At 42.9% G+C, this 14,130-nt stretch overlaps 1 protein-coding gene across 51 annotated transcripts in view; it reads right to left on the bottom strand.

Annotated features, from left to right (window-relative positions):
- The window catches only part of BRCA1 (BRCA1 DNA repair associated), an 80,802-nt gene that overhangs the window by 57,429 nt on the left and 9,243 nt on the right, over window positions 1-14,130 (bottom strand). For all 51 annotated transcript variants that reach the window (XM_054669720.2, XM_054669724.2, XM_054669726.2 and 48 more), the window contains 4 exon segments: window positions 13,803-13,856; window positions 4,524-4,601; window positions 2,935-3,023; window positions 2,188-2,327 (listed from right to left, as the gene is read on the bottom strand). In XM_054669720.2, the coding sequence (XP_054525695.1) occupies window positions 2,188-2,327; window positions 2,935-3,023; window positions 4,524-4,601; window positions 13,803-13,856 (361 nt within the window).

Raw genomic sequence — 14,130 nt, 5'->3', positions numbered from 1 at the left:
TTTAAAAGATAGGGTCTCAGTCACCTGCGCTGGAGTCCAGTGGCACAGTCATAGCTCAACTGCAGCCTTGACTCTCTATGTTAAAGCAATGCTCCAGCCTCAGCCTCCCAAGTAGCTAGGACCACAGGTGCATACCACCACGCCCAGCTAAGTTTTTTTGTTTTTTGTTTTTTTTTGAGACAGAGTCTCACTCTGTCGCCTAGGCTGGATCGCAGTGGCGGGATCTCGGCTCACTGCAAGCTCCGCCTCCCGGGTTCATGCTATTCTCCTGCCTCAGCCTCCCGAGTAGCTGGGACTACAGGAGTCCGCCATCACGCTCAGCTAATTTTTTTGTGTTTTTAGTAGAGACGGGCTTTCACCGTGTGAGCCAGGATAGTCTTGATCTCCTCACCTCGTGATCCACTTGACTCGGCCTCCCAAAGTGCTGGGATTACAGGCGTGAAGCTTTTTTTTTTTTTGAGACGGAGTCTCGCTCTGTCGCCAGGCTGGAGTGCAGTGGCGCAATCTCGGCTCACTGCAACCTCCGACTCTCAGGTTCAAGTGATTCTTCAGCCTCAGCCTCTGGAGTAGCTGGGATTACAGGCACGTGCCACCACACTCAGCTAATTTTTGTATTTGTAGTAGAGACCGGGTTTCACCATGTTGGCCAGGGTGGTCTCAATCTCCTGACCTCATGATCCACTGGCCTCAGCCTCCCAGGGTGCTGGGATTGCAGGTGTTAGCCGCTGCACCCAGCCAGTTTTTTTTTTTTTTGCAACTAAATCTTGCTTTGCCGCCCACGCTGAAGTGCAGTGGAGTGATCATAGCTCACTGTAGTCTACATCTCCTGGACTCAAGTGATCCTTCTGTCTCAGCTTCCCAAGTAGCTGGGACTACAGGCACACACCACCATGCCCAGATAATTTAAAAAAACTTTTAATATAGACAAGGACTTGCTATGTTGCCCAAACTGGTCTTGAACTCCTGAGCTCAGGCAATCCTCAAGCCTCCTAGTGCTGGAATTACAGACGTGAGCCACGGCACCCAGCTACTTTTTTTTTTTTTTTTTTAATTGCAGAGACAGTGTCTCACTGTGTTGCACAAGCTGGGCTCAAAGGACCTCCTACCTCAGCCTCCCAAAGTGTTGGGATTATAGGCATGAGCCATGGCACCCAGCTGAAGTAATTTCCAAATGCTTAAAAATATCAGTGACCTTATGGCTATTTTAGATAAGCATCACAGAGCAGATAAAGCTCCAAAGCAAGGAAGGGCCTATAAGAGCTCTCTTTTTTGGCCAGGCTTGGTGGCTCACGCCTGTAATCCCAGCACTCTGGGAGGCCGAGGGTGGATCACCTGAGGTCAGGAGTTCGAGACCAGCCTGACCAATATGGTGAAACCCCGACTCTACTAAAATTACAAAAATTAGCCAGGTCTGGTGTCGTACCCCTGTAGTCCCAACTACTCAGGAGGCTGAGGCAGGAGAATCACTTGAACCTGGGAGGCGGAGGTTGCAGTGAGCTGACATTGTGTCACTGCGCTCCAGCCTGGGCGACAGAGCGAGACTCTGTCTCAAAAAAAAAAAAAAGAAATCTGTCTTTTTGGTGTATCTGATGGGGATCTTGCTATGTTGCCTGGGCTGGTCTCAAACCTGGACTCAAGTGATCCTCCCATTTCAGCCTCCTAAGTAGCTGGGATTATAGGTACATTCACCTCACCTGGCTGTAAGGTCTCTCTCTTGATTATATCAGGTACCCTGACCTTCTCTGAACTCTAACTGATTAGAACACTTGTCTAACCACTTAATATACCATCTTTCCTTCTTCACTAACTTTTTATATAAATCTATGAGCATCTAGCACATTCACTAACATATTCACAATGCTCAATAAAGAGATGTTGCCACAATAAATGAAAATGGTTTTACCGGCCGGGCACAGTGGCTCACACCTGTAATCCCAGCAATTTGGGGAGCCGAGGTGGGTGGATCACCTGAGGTTAGGAGTTCGAGACCAGCTTGGCCAACATGATGAAACCCCGTCTCTACTAAAAATACAAAAATTAGCCTGGCATGGTGGCACGTGCCTGTAATCCCAGCTACTAAGGGGGCTAAGGCAGGAGGACTGCTTCTAGCCTGGGCCACAGAGCAAGACTCCATCTCAAAAAAAAAAAAAAAAAAGAAAAGAAGAAGAAGAAAACAAATGGTTTTACCAAGGAAGGATTTTCAGGTTCACTCTGTAGAAGTCTTTTGGCACGGTTTCTGTAGCCCATACTTTGGATGATAGAAACTTCATCTTTTAGATGTTCAGGAGAGTTATTTTCCTTTTTTGCAAAATTATAACTGTTTGCATCTGTAAAATACAAGGGAAAACATTATGTTTGCAGTTAGAGAAAAATGTATGAATTATAATCAAAGAAACCAAGAGAAACCCTATGTATGCTCTTTGTTGTGTTAAGACAATGCATTAAGGTTACCTGTGATTTTTTTTAAAAAATCAAATTTTAAAAAATCAACTGGAAATTTTACTCCTAGGAAACAAAAACAAATACACAGACCATCAAAGTTATTTAGAGTCCTTGTTTTTTACCTTAACACTAAGAAATTTGCCTATCAATACTGTATTTCACTAAAGCTAAGACACCAACAATGTAAGTTGCACTATTATTTTCTGTATCACTAAGAAAGAAAGCACACAAATTAAACAAATGACACACCCTCAATAGTAAAATGTTCCCAATTTCAGAGATGTTAAGATGTGAAAAATGTGCACCTTACGATTGATAAAATAAGGTGTGAGACCAGTGGGAGTAATTTTTAAAAAATAGATTACAGATACAGAACTAAAATTAACCTAGACTAAAAGGTCTTATCACCACGTCATAGAAAGTAATTGTGCAAACTTCCTGAGTTTTCATGGACAGCACTTGAGTGTCATTCTTGGGATATTCAACACTTACACTCCAAACCTGTGTCAAGCTGAAAAGCACAAATGATTTTCAATAGCTCTTCAACAAGTTGACTAAATCTCGTACTTTCTTGTAGGCTCCTGAAATTAAATTGTTTGAGAAACACACTCAGCAAGTGATTATCAACCTTTTAAGGACACTAAAATAAGAAAAGACATGTAAACAAATAAAAATAAGATGCAGCAACAGTAGAAAACCTCTATAATCAATACATCATTGACATCTGTATAAACTGTGTAACGGCAGTGATTTAGTAACTTTTTGTCATTCATTTAAGCCTACCAAATGCCTAAAATTATCTGATATAATACTGCCCTAAATCCACAGCAGATATAATGCATTGCATAGAAAACTAGAGTACTTTTTTTTTGTTTAATTTAGAGACAGGGTCTTGCTCTATTGCCCAGGCTAGCATGCAGTGCCACAATCATAGCTCACTGCAGCCTCAGACTTCTTTACTCAAGCTATCCTCCCACTATAGCCTCCCAAGTAGCTAGGACTATGGGCATATGCCACCATGTACATTTATTTATTTATTTTGTTGGTAGTGATGGGGTCTCACTATGTTGCCCAGGCCGATTTCAAACTCCTGGCCTCAAGCAATCATCCCACCTCAGCCTCCTAGAGTGCTAGGGTTATAGGCATGAGCAATCACATCCTGCTGAGCTTACTGTTCTTAACATCTGAACCCTGCCCAATCCCTCACTTAGTTCTGCCTCTCAAGGATTTCTGTCAAATTATGATTATATTTCTTTGAAAACACATAGATAACAATGTCCAAAGGGAGATTTGGGTTTAGTAAAGTGGAATTAAAGCACAATTCATTCATTCCTTTAAGCATCTGAGTGCCTACTATGTACCAAACTTAGGAAAAACAGTGTTGAGACAGACAAAGTAACTACTCTCATAGGATTTACATTGTAGCAGAAGAGATACACAATATATAAATACATTGTGTTTGTGTAAATAATTAGATAGAAATAAACACACACCTGTGAACCCCAGCACTTTGGGAGGCCGAGGTGGGCAGATCACCTGAGCTCAGGAGTTACCAGCCTGGGCAACATGGTAAAACCTCATCTCTACAAAAAATACAAAAATTGGCCAGGCATGGTAGCGTGTGCCTGTAGTCCCAGCTATTTGGGAGGCTAAGGCAGGAAGAGGCTGGGAGACAGAGCCTACGGTGAGCCGAGATCACGCCACTGCACTCCAGCCTCAGTGACAGAGCAGGACCCTGTCTTAAAAAAAAAAAAAAAAGAAAAGGAAACACAATCAAAAATATAAAAACAAGATTAACAGACAATGGGGGCACGGCGATACAGCCCTACTTTACTTTGTAAGTCTGCAAGTTTTTACACTAGAAGCATTAGAGAAAGGCAGTAAGTTCCTAATACCTGTATAAGGCAGATGTCCCATAAAACTTTCAGGAAAATAACTTTGGAAATAATTTACTGTGTGCTAAAAACTCTTTTATAAATTTTTCTGATGAATGGTTTTATAGGAACGCTATGTTATTAAATAATTTCTACTTTTTCCTACTGTTGTTGCTCCCAACCTAGCATCATTACCAAATTATATACCTTTTGGTTATATCATTCTTACATAAAGGACACTGTGAAGGCCCTTTCTTCTGGTTGAGAAGTTTCAGCATGCAAAATCTATAAATTATAAAGAAAGAAAGAACAACTTAATTTACTTCCTTTTGTAGAAAGAATACTCAAAAGGCAAATAGCCATGAAAAGATAATCTCACAACTGCCCTTAAGAGCCATTTAAAAAGTAATGGCAGGTGAATTACAAGCAATAGTTTCCTAATTGTTTTTGGATGCTGCATAAGCAAAAACCTAAACTACATAAGCAATGATCTATGAAAACTGAACTTACATGCATATGGCTTACTGTTATGATCACATAAAACTTAATAAAAGTTAATATGGCATATTTAATGATATATTCATAATTATTTCATGCTGCATAATCAAATATAAACGGTAAGTAGTTCATGTAAGATGCTTATAATTAGTTTAAAATCTCAACACCTCACCACAAAGCTATAGTAATCAAGAAAGTGTGGTAATAGCATAAGAATAGACACATACATCAATAAAATGGAATTGAGAGTACAGAAATAAACTCATACATACATCTGTGATCAAGTGATTTTCAACAATAATAAATACCAAGACGATTTTTTTTTTTTTTTTTTTTTTTTTTGAGACGGAGTCTCGCTCTGTCTCCCAGGCTGGAGTGCAGTGGCACGATCTCGGCTCACTGCAAGCTCCACCTCCTGGGTTCACGCCATTCTCCTGCCTCAGCCTCCCGAGCAGCTGGGACTACAGGCGCCCAGCACCATGCCCGGCTAATTTTTTTATTTTTAGTAGAGACGGGGTTTCACCATGTTAGCCAGGATGGTCTCCATCTCCTGACCTCGTGATCTGCCCGCCTCTGCCTCCCAAAGTGCTGGGATTACAGGCGTGAGCCACCATGCCTGGCTGACAATTTTTATTTTCTTAATTTTTTTTTTTTTTTTTTTTTGAGACAGACTCACTCTATCACCCAGGCTGGAGGGTAGTGACACAATCTCGGCTCACTACAACCTCCACCTCCTAGGCTCAAGCAATTCTTGTGCCTCAGCCTCCCGAGTAGCTGGGATTACAGACATGCACCACCATATCCAGCTAATTTTTTGTATTTTTAGTTTCACCATGTTGGTGAGGCTAGTCTTGAACTCCTGGCCTCAAATTGATCCATCTGCCTTGGCCTTCCAGAGTGCTGGGATTACAGGCATGAGCCACCGTGCCCAGGCCAAAGATGATTAAATGGGAAAATAATACTTTTTGTGTTTTTAACAAACAGTGTTGAGACAAAAGTATAACCACATGTAAAAGAATGAAATTATACTCCTATCTCACACCAAATAACAAAAGTTAACTCAAAGTGGATCATAGACCAGAAGTAGAGAGAGCAATGGTGATGATAATTAAAAGCAGTGATTCACTCATACAACCAATATTTACTATGTCTAGTACTATTCTAGATGGAGGGGATTCGATAGAAAAGCAAAATAAGATCCTGCAAAATAAAACATAAAGGACATAATATACTGGTGAAGGGGGTGACTAGGTAGGGAGTAAACAGCAGACACTGACAATGAAGAGACCCAGGAAAGAAAAGATTAAGGGGCTTAAAAAAAAAGTCACTAGGGCTGTGCACAGTGGTCCACACCTGTAATCCCAGCACTTTGGGGGGTGGGTGAATCACTTGAGGCCAGGAGTTCAAGACCAGCCTGGCCAACATGGTGAAACCCTGTCTCTACTAAATATTCAAAAATTAGCTGGGTGTGGTGGTGGTGCACTGTAGTCCCAGTTACTCGGGAGGCTGAGGCATGAGAATGAGTTGAACCTGTGAGGCGGGGGTTACAGTGAGCCAATATTGCACCATTGTATTCCAGCCTGGGCAACAGAGTGAGATTGTGCCAAAAAAAAAAAAAAAAAAGGCATTGAGAATTGTGAGAAAAGACACTTAGAGAATATTTTTTTACTAGCCAGGTAATTTAACATTTATTACCCTCTCTTGGCCGGGTGCAGTGGCTCATGTCTGCAATCCCAGGAGGCCGAGGCAGGCAGATCACTTGAGGCCTGGAGTTTGAGACCAGCCTGGCTAACATGGTGAAACCCTGTCTCTACTAAAAATACAACAAAATTAGCCAGGCGTGGTGGGCACACGCCTGAGTCCCAGCTACTTGGGAGGCTGAGGCATGAGAATCACTGGAACCCAGGATGGCAGAGGTTGCAATGAGCTGAGAGAGTGCCACTGCACTCCACCCTGGGCAACAGAGGCAGACTCTGTCTCAAAAAAAAAAAAAAAAAAAAAAAAAAAAGGCCAGGCGCGGTGGCTTACACCTGTAATCCCAACACTTTGGGAGAGGTCAGGAGTTCGAGACCAGCCTGATCAACACGGAGAAACCCTGTCTCTACTAAAAATACAAAAATTAGCCGGGCATGGTGGCATGTGCCTGTAATCCTGGCTACTCAGGAGGCTGAGGCAGGAGAATCTCTTGAACCCGGGAGGCGGAGGTTGCAGTAAACTGAGATCGTGCCATTGCACTCCAGCCTGGGCAACAAGAGCGAAACTCCATCTCAAAAACAAAACAAAACAAAAAAACCCCAACTATATCTATATCTCTATCTATCTACCTACCTATCTATCTGTCTACAGTCTTGAACTCCCGACCTCAAGTGATCGCCTGCTTCAGCCTCCTAAAGTGCTGGGATTACAGGTGTGAGCCATTGCGCTGGGCTACTTTCTATCTTTATTTTTGTACAGATGTGGTTTCACTATATTGCCCAGTCTGGTCTCGAACTCCTGACCTCAAGTGATCCTCCTGCCTTGGCATCCCAACGTGCTGGGATTACAGGCATGAACCATCAAGCCTGGCCTTATCTTCATTTTTATAGAGTAGAGGCTTGTCCCAGATCACACAGTAATTAAGCAATGAAGGTTATATTGGATCCAGAATTGGATTGTAGCAAAGCCCACAATCTTCCTTTTTTCTTTTTTGACATGGAAACTAAGTCTGGAGAGAGGCACCCACAATATTCCTACCAGAGAAAGTGAATGTAGGTAGGTAAGGTCAAGGAGACTTGGGTCCTTCTTCGCCGATATAGATGCTTCAAGTACCATATTGCACTCAACAAAACAATGACTCTATAGTTTGGAAGATGAGGCTGTCAAAAAGCTACCTCCACTGTACATAAGTACCTTTAAAACTCAGAATAGAGGCTCCCACTCCTTCAGAATCTACAAATACTACATATACTCTAGTATAATGGATCAAGGAGGCATCAAGCATTACTCCAGCAAATAGTACAATTGAACAATTCAGAGCAGGGGTAGGGAGGAAATTCCCTTATGATAGTACTGCAGAATATAGTACAGTAGAGTGACAAGCTAAGCTGTCTCGTGCTGTAGTCTATACAATTATATAAATAATTCAGTGGAACTAGATACGCAAAAATCAACCAAGATAAGGATTCGAATCTTTTTTTTTTTTTTTTTAGATGGAGTCTCGCTCTGTCTCTCAGGCTGGAGTGCAGTGGCACAATCTCTGCTCACTGCAAGCTCTGCCTCCTGGGTTCACGCCATTCTCCTGCCTCAGCCTCCTGAGTAGCTGGGACTACAGGCGCCCGCTACCACGCCTGGCTAACCTTTTGTAATTTTAGTAGAGGCGGGGTTTCACCATGTTAGCCAGGATGGTCTCGATCTCCTGACCTCGTGATGCGCCCATCTCAGCCTCCCAAAGTGCTGGGATTACAGGCGTGAGCCACCGCACCCGGCCTCGAATCTTTCTTTATGCTAGAAAAAGAATACATGTATAAAGGTTGTTAACTAAACTTAAAAGAAAATGAACTTGTATATGACTTGAAAAGACTGAGCTAACTAAAATACTGGCCAGGCATGATGACTCACACCTGTAATCCTAGCACTTTGGGATGCCGAGGTGGGCAGACGGGTTAAGCCCAAAGTTCAAGACCAGCCTGGGAAACATGGCGAAACCCCGTCTCTACAGAAAACACAAAATTTAGCTGGATATGGTGGTGTGCACTTACAGTCCCAGCTACTTGGGAGACTGAGGTGATAGGATCGCTTGAGCCTAGGAGGTCAAGGCTACAGTAAGCCTCATGATCGCACCACTGTACTCCAGCTTGGACAACAGAGTAAGACCCTGTCTCAAAAAAAAAAAAAAAAAGTAGCTGTTGAAAAATTTAAGTTACATGTATTGCTCACATTCTATCTCTTTGAACAATGTGGTTCTAGATCTTCAAAAAAATATTACAGGCTGGGTGCGGTGGCTCATGCCTATAATCCCACCATTTTGGGAGGTGGAGGTGGGCGGATCACTTGAGGTCAGCTCAAGACCAGCTTGGTCAACATGGTGAAACATGGTCTCTACTAAAATAAAAGGCTGGGCGTGGTGGCTAATGGCTGTAATCTCAACACTTTGGGAGGCTGAGGTGGGCGGATCACCTGAGGTCAGGAGTTCGAGATCAGCCTTGTCAACATGGTGAAACCCTGTCTCTACTAAAAATACAAAAATTAGCCATGCATGGTGGTGCACACCTGTAATCCCAGCTACTTGGGAGGCTGAGGCAGGAGAATCACTTGAACCAGGGAGGCAGAGGCTGCAGTGAGCCGAGATTGTACCACTGCACTCCAGCCTGGGCAACAGAACAAGACTCCATCTCAAAAAAAAAAAAAAAGTATTACACATTGCATTTTTTTGTTTGGAAAGTTCAAACTAATGCATGACTGCCTTAAGAAATATTTTCTAGATTGGTATTATTATCTTTTTTTGTAGGCTTCATAAAAGATTTCAGAACTGGCTGGGCAAGGTGGCTCATGCCTGTAATCCTGGCACTGTGGGAGGCCAAGGCGAACAGATCACCTGAGGTCAGGAGTTTTGGACCAGCCTGGCCAACATAGTGAAACCCCATCTCTACTAAAAATACAAAATTAGCCAGGTGTGGTGGCACATGCCTGTAGTCCCAGCTACTCGGGAGGCTGAGGCAGGAGATTTGCTTGAACCCAGGAGATGGAGGTGGCAGTGAGCTGAGATCATGCCACTGCACTCCAGTCTAGGCAAGACAGTGAGACTCCGTCTCAAAACAAAACAAAAAAAAAACAGCTGGGCGCGGTGGCTCACACTTGTAATCCCAGAACTTTGGGAGGCCAAGGCAGGCGGATCACGAGGTCAGGAGATCGAGACCATCCTGGCTAACACGGTGAAACCCTTTCTCTACTAAAAATACAAAAAAATTAGCTGGGCATGGTGGCAGGCATCTGTAGTCCCAGCTACTTGGGAGGCTGAGGCAGGAGAATGGTGTGAACCCGGGAGGTGGAGCTTGCAGTGAGCTGAGACTGCACCACCGCACTCCAGCCTGGGCGACAGAGCGAGACTCCGTCTCAAAACAAAACAAACAAAAACAAACAAACAAACAAAAACAAAAAAAAGATTTCAGAACTTTAGGCTTGCTTGGGTCAATAAAGTTGTTTTATTTTTAGCAATTAGAGTTTATCCGTAGAAAATACAATTAATACAATAAAAGCATGGGGGTATCGCTCCCAGGCTCCCAGCTTTCTCATCATATAGATCAAAGTGTTATTCAGATTATATTGATACTACAGAAGAGATTTCATGAAAAAGTCGATCTATCACATGGGCATTATACTGGACTTTTTTTTTTTTTGAGACGGAATCTTGTTCTGTCGCCCAGGCTAGAGTACAGTGGCACGATCTCAACTCACTGCAGCCTCTGCCTCCTGGGTTCAAGAGGTTCCTCTGCCTCAGCCTCCCGAGTAGCTGGGACTACAGGCATGTGCCCCCATACCCAGCTAATTTTTGTATTTTTAGTAGAGATGGGGTTACCATATTGGCCAGGCTGGTCTCGAACTCCTGACCTCGTGATCCGCCCACCTCGGCCTCCCAAAGTGCTGGGATTACAGGCGTGAGCCACCACACCCGGCTTTGGACTTTTAATTCTAATATAACATTCAAAACACAATTTAAAATATGGCTGGCCCATCTCTACAAGAAACTTAAAAATTAGCTGGGCAAATGCCATGTACCTGTAGTCCTAGCTACTTGAGGGGCTGAGATGAGAGATTGCTTGAACCCAGATTGCAAGGTAAAAGTGAACTATGATCACACCACTGAACTCCAGCCTGCGTGTCAGAGGGAGACACTGTCTCAAAGAAACAAACAAAAATATATATGTATCACACACACACACATATATAACATATTTATATGTATACACACACACACATCTTTATGACTGGTTCTTTCCTGACTATCACAATCTTCATCAGTAGGGGTTTCAAGCTTCTCACTCTTCTCCAGTTGCCAACTCTAATCCTCTCAATCTCAACAGCTGTTTTTTTTTTTTTTTTTTTTGAGACAGTTTTCACTCTTGTCGCCCAGGCTGGAGTGCAATGGCGCAATCTCGGCTCACTGCAACCTCCGCCTCCCAGGTTCAAGTGATTCTCCTGCCTCAGCCTCCCAAGTAACTGGGATTACAGGCATGCGCCTCCACGCCCGTCTAATTTTGTATTTTTAGTAGAGATGGGGTTTCTCTATGTTGGTCAGGCTGGTCTTGAACTCCTGACCTCAGGTGATCCATCTGCCTTGGGCTCCAAAAGTGCTAGGATTAGAGGCGAGAGCCACCGTGCCCGGCCTCAATAGCTGTCTTTACCTCCAACTTCACTGGGCTCAAAGCACCTCAGCATCTTCCTGTAGAATGACTCTCCTTTTCCTTCATTACTGTTTATGAGTAATAATCAACTCTTTCTTACATCCTTTTTCTATTTCCAATCCCTTCTGCCTCCTCTTGGACCTTCTCTTTCTTGCAAATGGCTTCCCATCTTTGAGGGCTTCTTCCTTTTCTAACACAACTCCTATACACATATGCAAAGTTAGCTTATTTTTCCTGGATGTATTTTCTTTTCTTTTCTTTTTTTTCAGACAGAGTCTCACTCTGTTGTCAGGCTGGAGTGCATTGGCATGATCTCGGCTCAGGGCAACCTCTGCCTCCCAGGTTCAAGTGATACCCCTGCCGCAGCCTACCAAGTAGCTGGGACTACAGGTGCGTGCCACCATGCCAGGCTAGTTTTTTGTGTGTTTTAGTAGAGACGGTGTTTCGCCATTTTGGCCAGGATGGTCTTAATTTCCTGACCTCGTGATCCGCCCACCTCGACCTCCCAAAGTGCTGGTATTACAGGCGTGAGCCACCGCGCCCGTCCTCTATTTTCTTTTATTTGTACATTTGCTCGTATTATTATCTCTGCCTATAAGCCTATAATTTCCTTCTTCCACAAGTTCTCGAAGCAACTATGTTCATAACTTAATCTCTCTTTTTTTGTTAAGAGACAGGGTCAGCCAGGCGCGGTGGCTTACACCTGTAATCCCAACACTTTTTAAGGCCAAGGTAGCTGAGGTCAGGAGTTTGAGAGCAGCCTGGCCAACATGGTGAAAACCCTGTCTCGACTAAAAATACAAAAATTAGCTGGGTGTGGTGGCAGATGCCTGTAATCCCAGCTACTCAAGAGGCTGAGGCAGGAGAATCGCTTGAACCCAGGAGGTGGAGGTTGCAGTGAGCCGAGATCACACCACTGCACTCCAGCCTGGGCAATAGAGTGAAACACCATCTCAAAAAAAAAAAAAGACAGGGTCTCACTCTGTCATCTAGGCTGGAGTGCAGTGGTGTGATCATAGCTCACTATAGCTTCGAACTCCTGGCCTTAAGTGATCTTCTTGCCGTGGCCTCCCAAAGTGCTGGGGTTATGGGCAGGAGCTATCACACTGGGCCCTTGAGTCCCTGTAATAGTATAGTATGTTCAGCATTTGTTACTCAGGCTGACAAGAAAACATACAGTTCATTCCAGAAAGATTCTCATCCAGATAAATTGAAAGCCCCAGGGCTTTAAAGGTTAATCTTTAGCTATCTGTAGTAAATACTGGGACTTTTTTTTTTTTTTTTTTTTGAGTCTCCCTCTTGTCACACAGGCTGGAATGCAGTGGCATGATCTTAGCTCACTCAGATGAAAATTATGGACTATCTTCCCAGAAAAATGTACATGGCCATAGTTTTGAATACAATTTAAATATAATTCTAGGAAATTCATAAAGACTATTCATAAACCCCAAGTTAAGAACTCTGGAATTTAAAAATTCCTCAAAGGATACATAAGAAATTGATCATTGTGGTTGTCTGGGGAGGGAACAGGGAGGCAGGGGTTGTAGGGTAAGAGGGAAGTATACTTTGCATCATATACCTTTTTGTGCTAATAAAGTTTTTACCAAGTATATAGTTTGTACCTGGTACCAGGTTATGTACCAGGTACATAAATACTTAAAAACAAATTAGTTGACATTTAAGGTAAGACGTGAGCCATAGCTTAACATAAAGAAAAGGAGAAAGCCCACTTGTTCTACTAAATTACCTACTCTACTTTTTCTGAAATTCTTTTATTAAGAAACAAACATTTTCATTTCAAAGGGCAAGACCATCAAATACGTAAATATAACTTGAATCACTGCTATAAATGAATTTTGGCCTAAATAGAAACCGGTATCAGGTCCTTTCCTGTCTTCACAATGATTACAAAGCAGGCAAACACTGACCCTTAGAAGGGGGAATGCATAAGGATATGCAGAAATGAACAGAAAGGAGAAACTGGGAAGGCTCAAACACAATGTGCTTATTTCACAACTGCTTGCAGTTTGCTTTCACTGATGGACACAAAAAATACAAAACACTGTTCAAAATGATGTTACATCCTAATAGATAATATATGTCAGTCGGGTGTGGTGGCTCACGCCTGTAATCCCAGAACTTTGGGAGGCCGAGGCAGGTGGATCACAAGGTCAGGAGTTCGAGACCAGCCTGGCCAATATGGTGAAACCTTATCTCTACTAAAAGTACAAAAATTAGCCAAGCATGGTGGCAGGTGCCTGTAGTCCCAGCTACCTGGGAGGCTGAGGTAGAAGAATCGCTTGAACTCGGGGGGCGGAGGTTGCAGTGAGCCAAGATCGTGCCACTGCACTCCAGCCTGGGCGACAGAGCGAGACTTTGTCTCAAAAAAAAAAAAAAAAGATAATATATGTCAAAACTTTACCAGGAACTATGATTACAACCAACTTTTGATAACTATATACTCTCTGAGAAAGAATGAAATGGAGTTGGATTTTTCGTTCTCACTTAATTGAAGAAAGTAAAGCTTCTATAAAGTTAGGTGTTTCCTGGGTTATGAAGGACAAAAACAAAAGCTAATAATGGAGCCACATAACACATTCAAACTTACTTGCAAAATATGTGGTCACACTTTGTGGAGACAGGTTCCTTGATCAACTCCAGACTAGCAGGGTAGGGGGGGGAGAAAAAGAAAATAAATGAGGCTCAATAATTTATTTAAAAATAAAGCTATTCTTAGTGAATAAGTTCAACTTTGAGCTGTTATTACTGAGTCAACATAAGGCCTCAAGTTCATTCAATATTTATTAAATGTCTGCTGTGTCAGGAACTAAGAATACAGCAGAGAATACGATCCTTACCTTCAGTGAGCTTTCAGATATCAAAACAGAATTATATTGATCCCTTCAAAACTCTATACTATCATCAGCATTTAAAAG

This window comes from Pan troglodytes, chromosome 19, assembly GCF_028858775.2.
Source record: "Pan troglodytes isolate AG18354 chromosome 19, NHGRI_mPanTro3-v2.0_pri, whole genome shotgun sequence".
NCBI classification, from domain to species: domain Eukaryota; kingdom Metazoa; phylum Chordata; class Mammalia; order Primates; family Hominidae; genus Pan; species Pan troglodytes.
The sequence above is the reverse complement of the archived record's forward strand: the minus strand, read 5'-3'. Positions and strand labels throughout refer to the sequence as shown.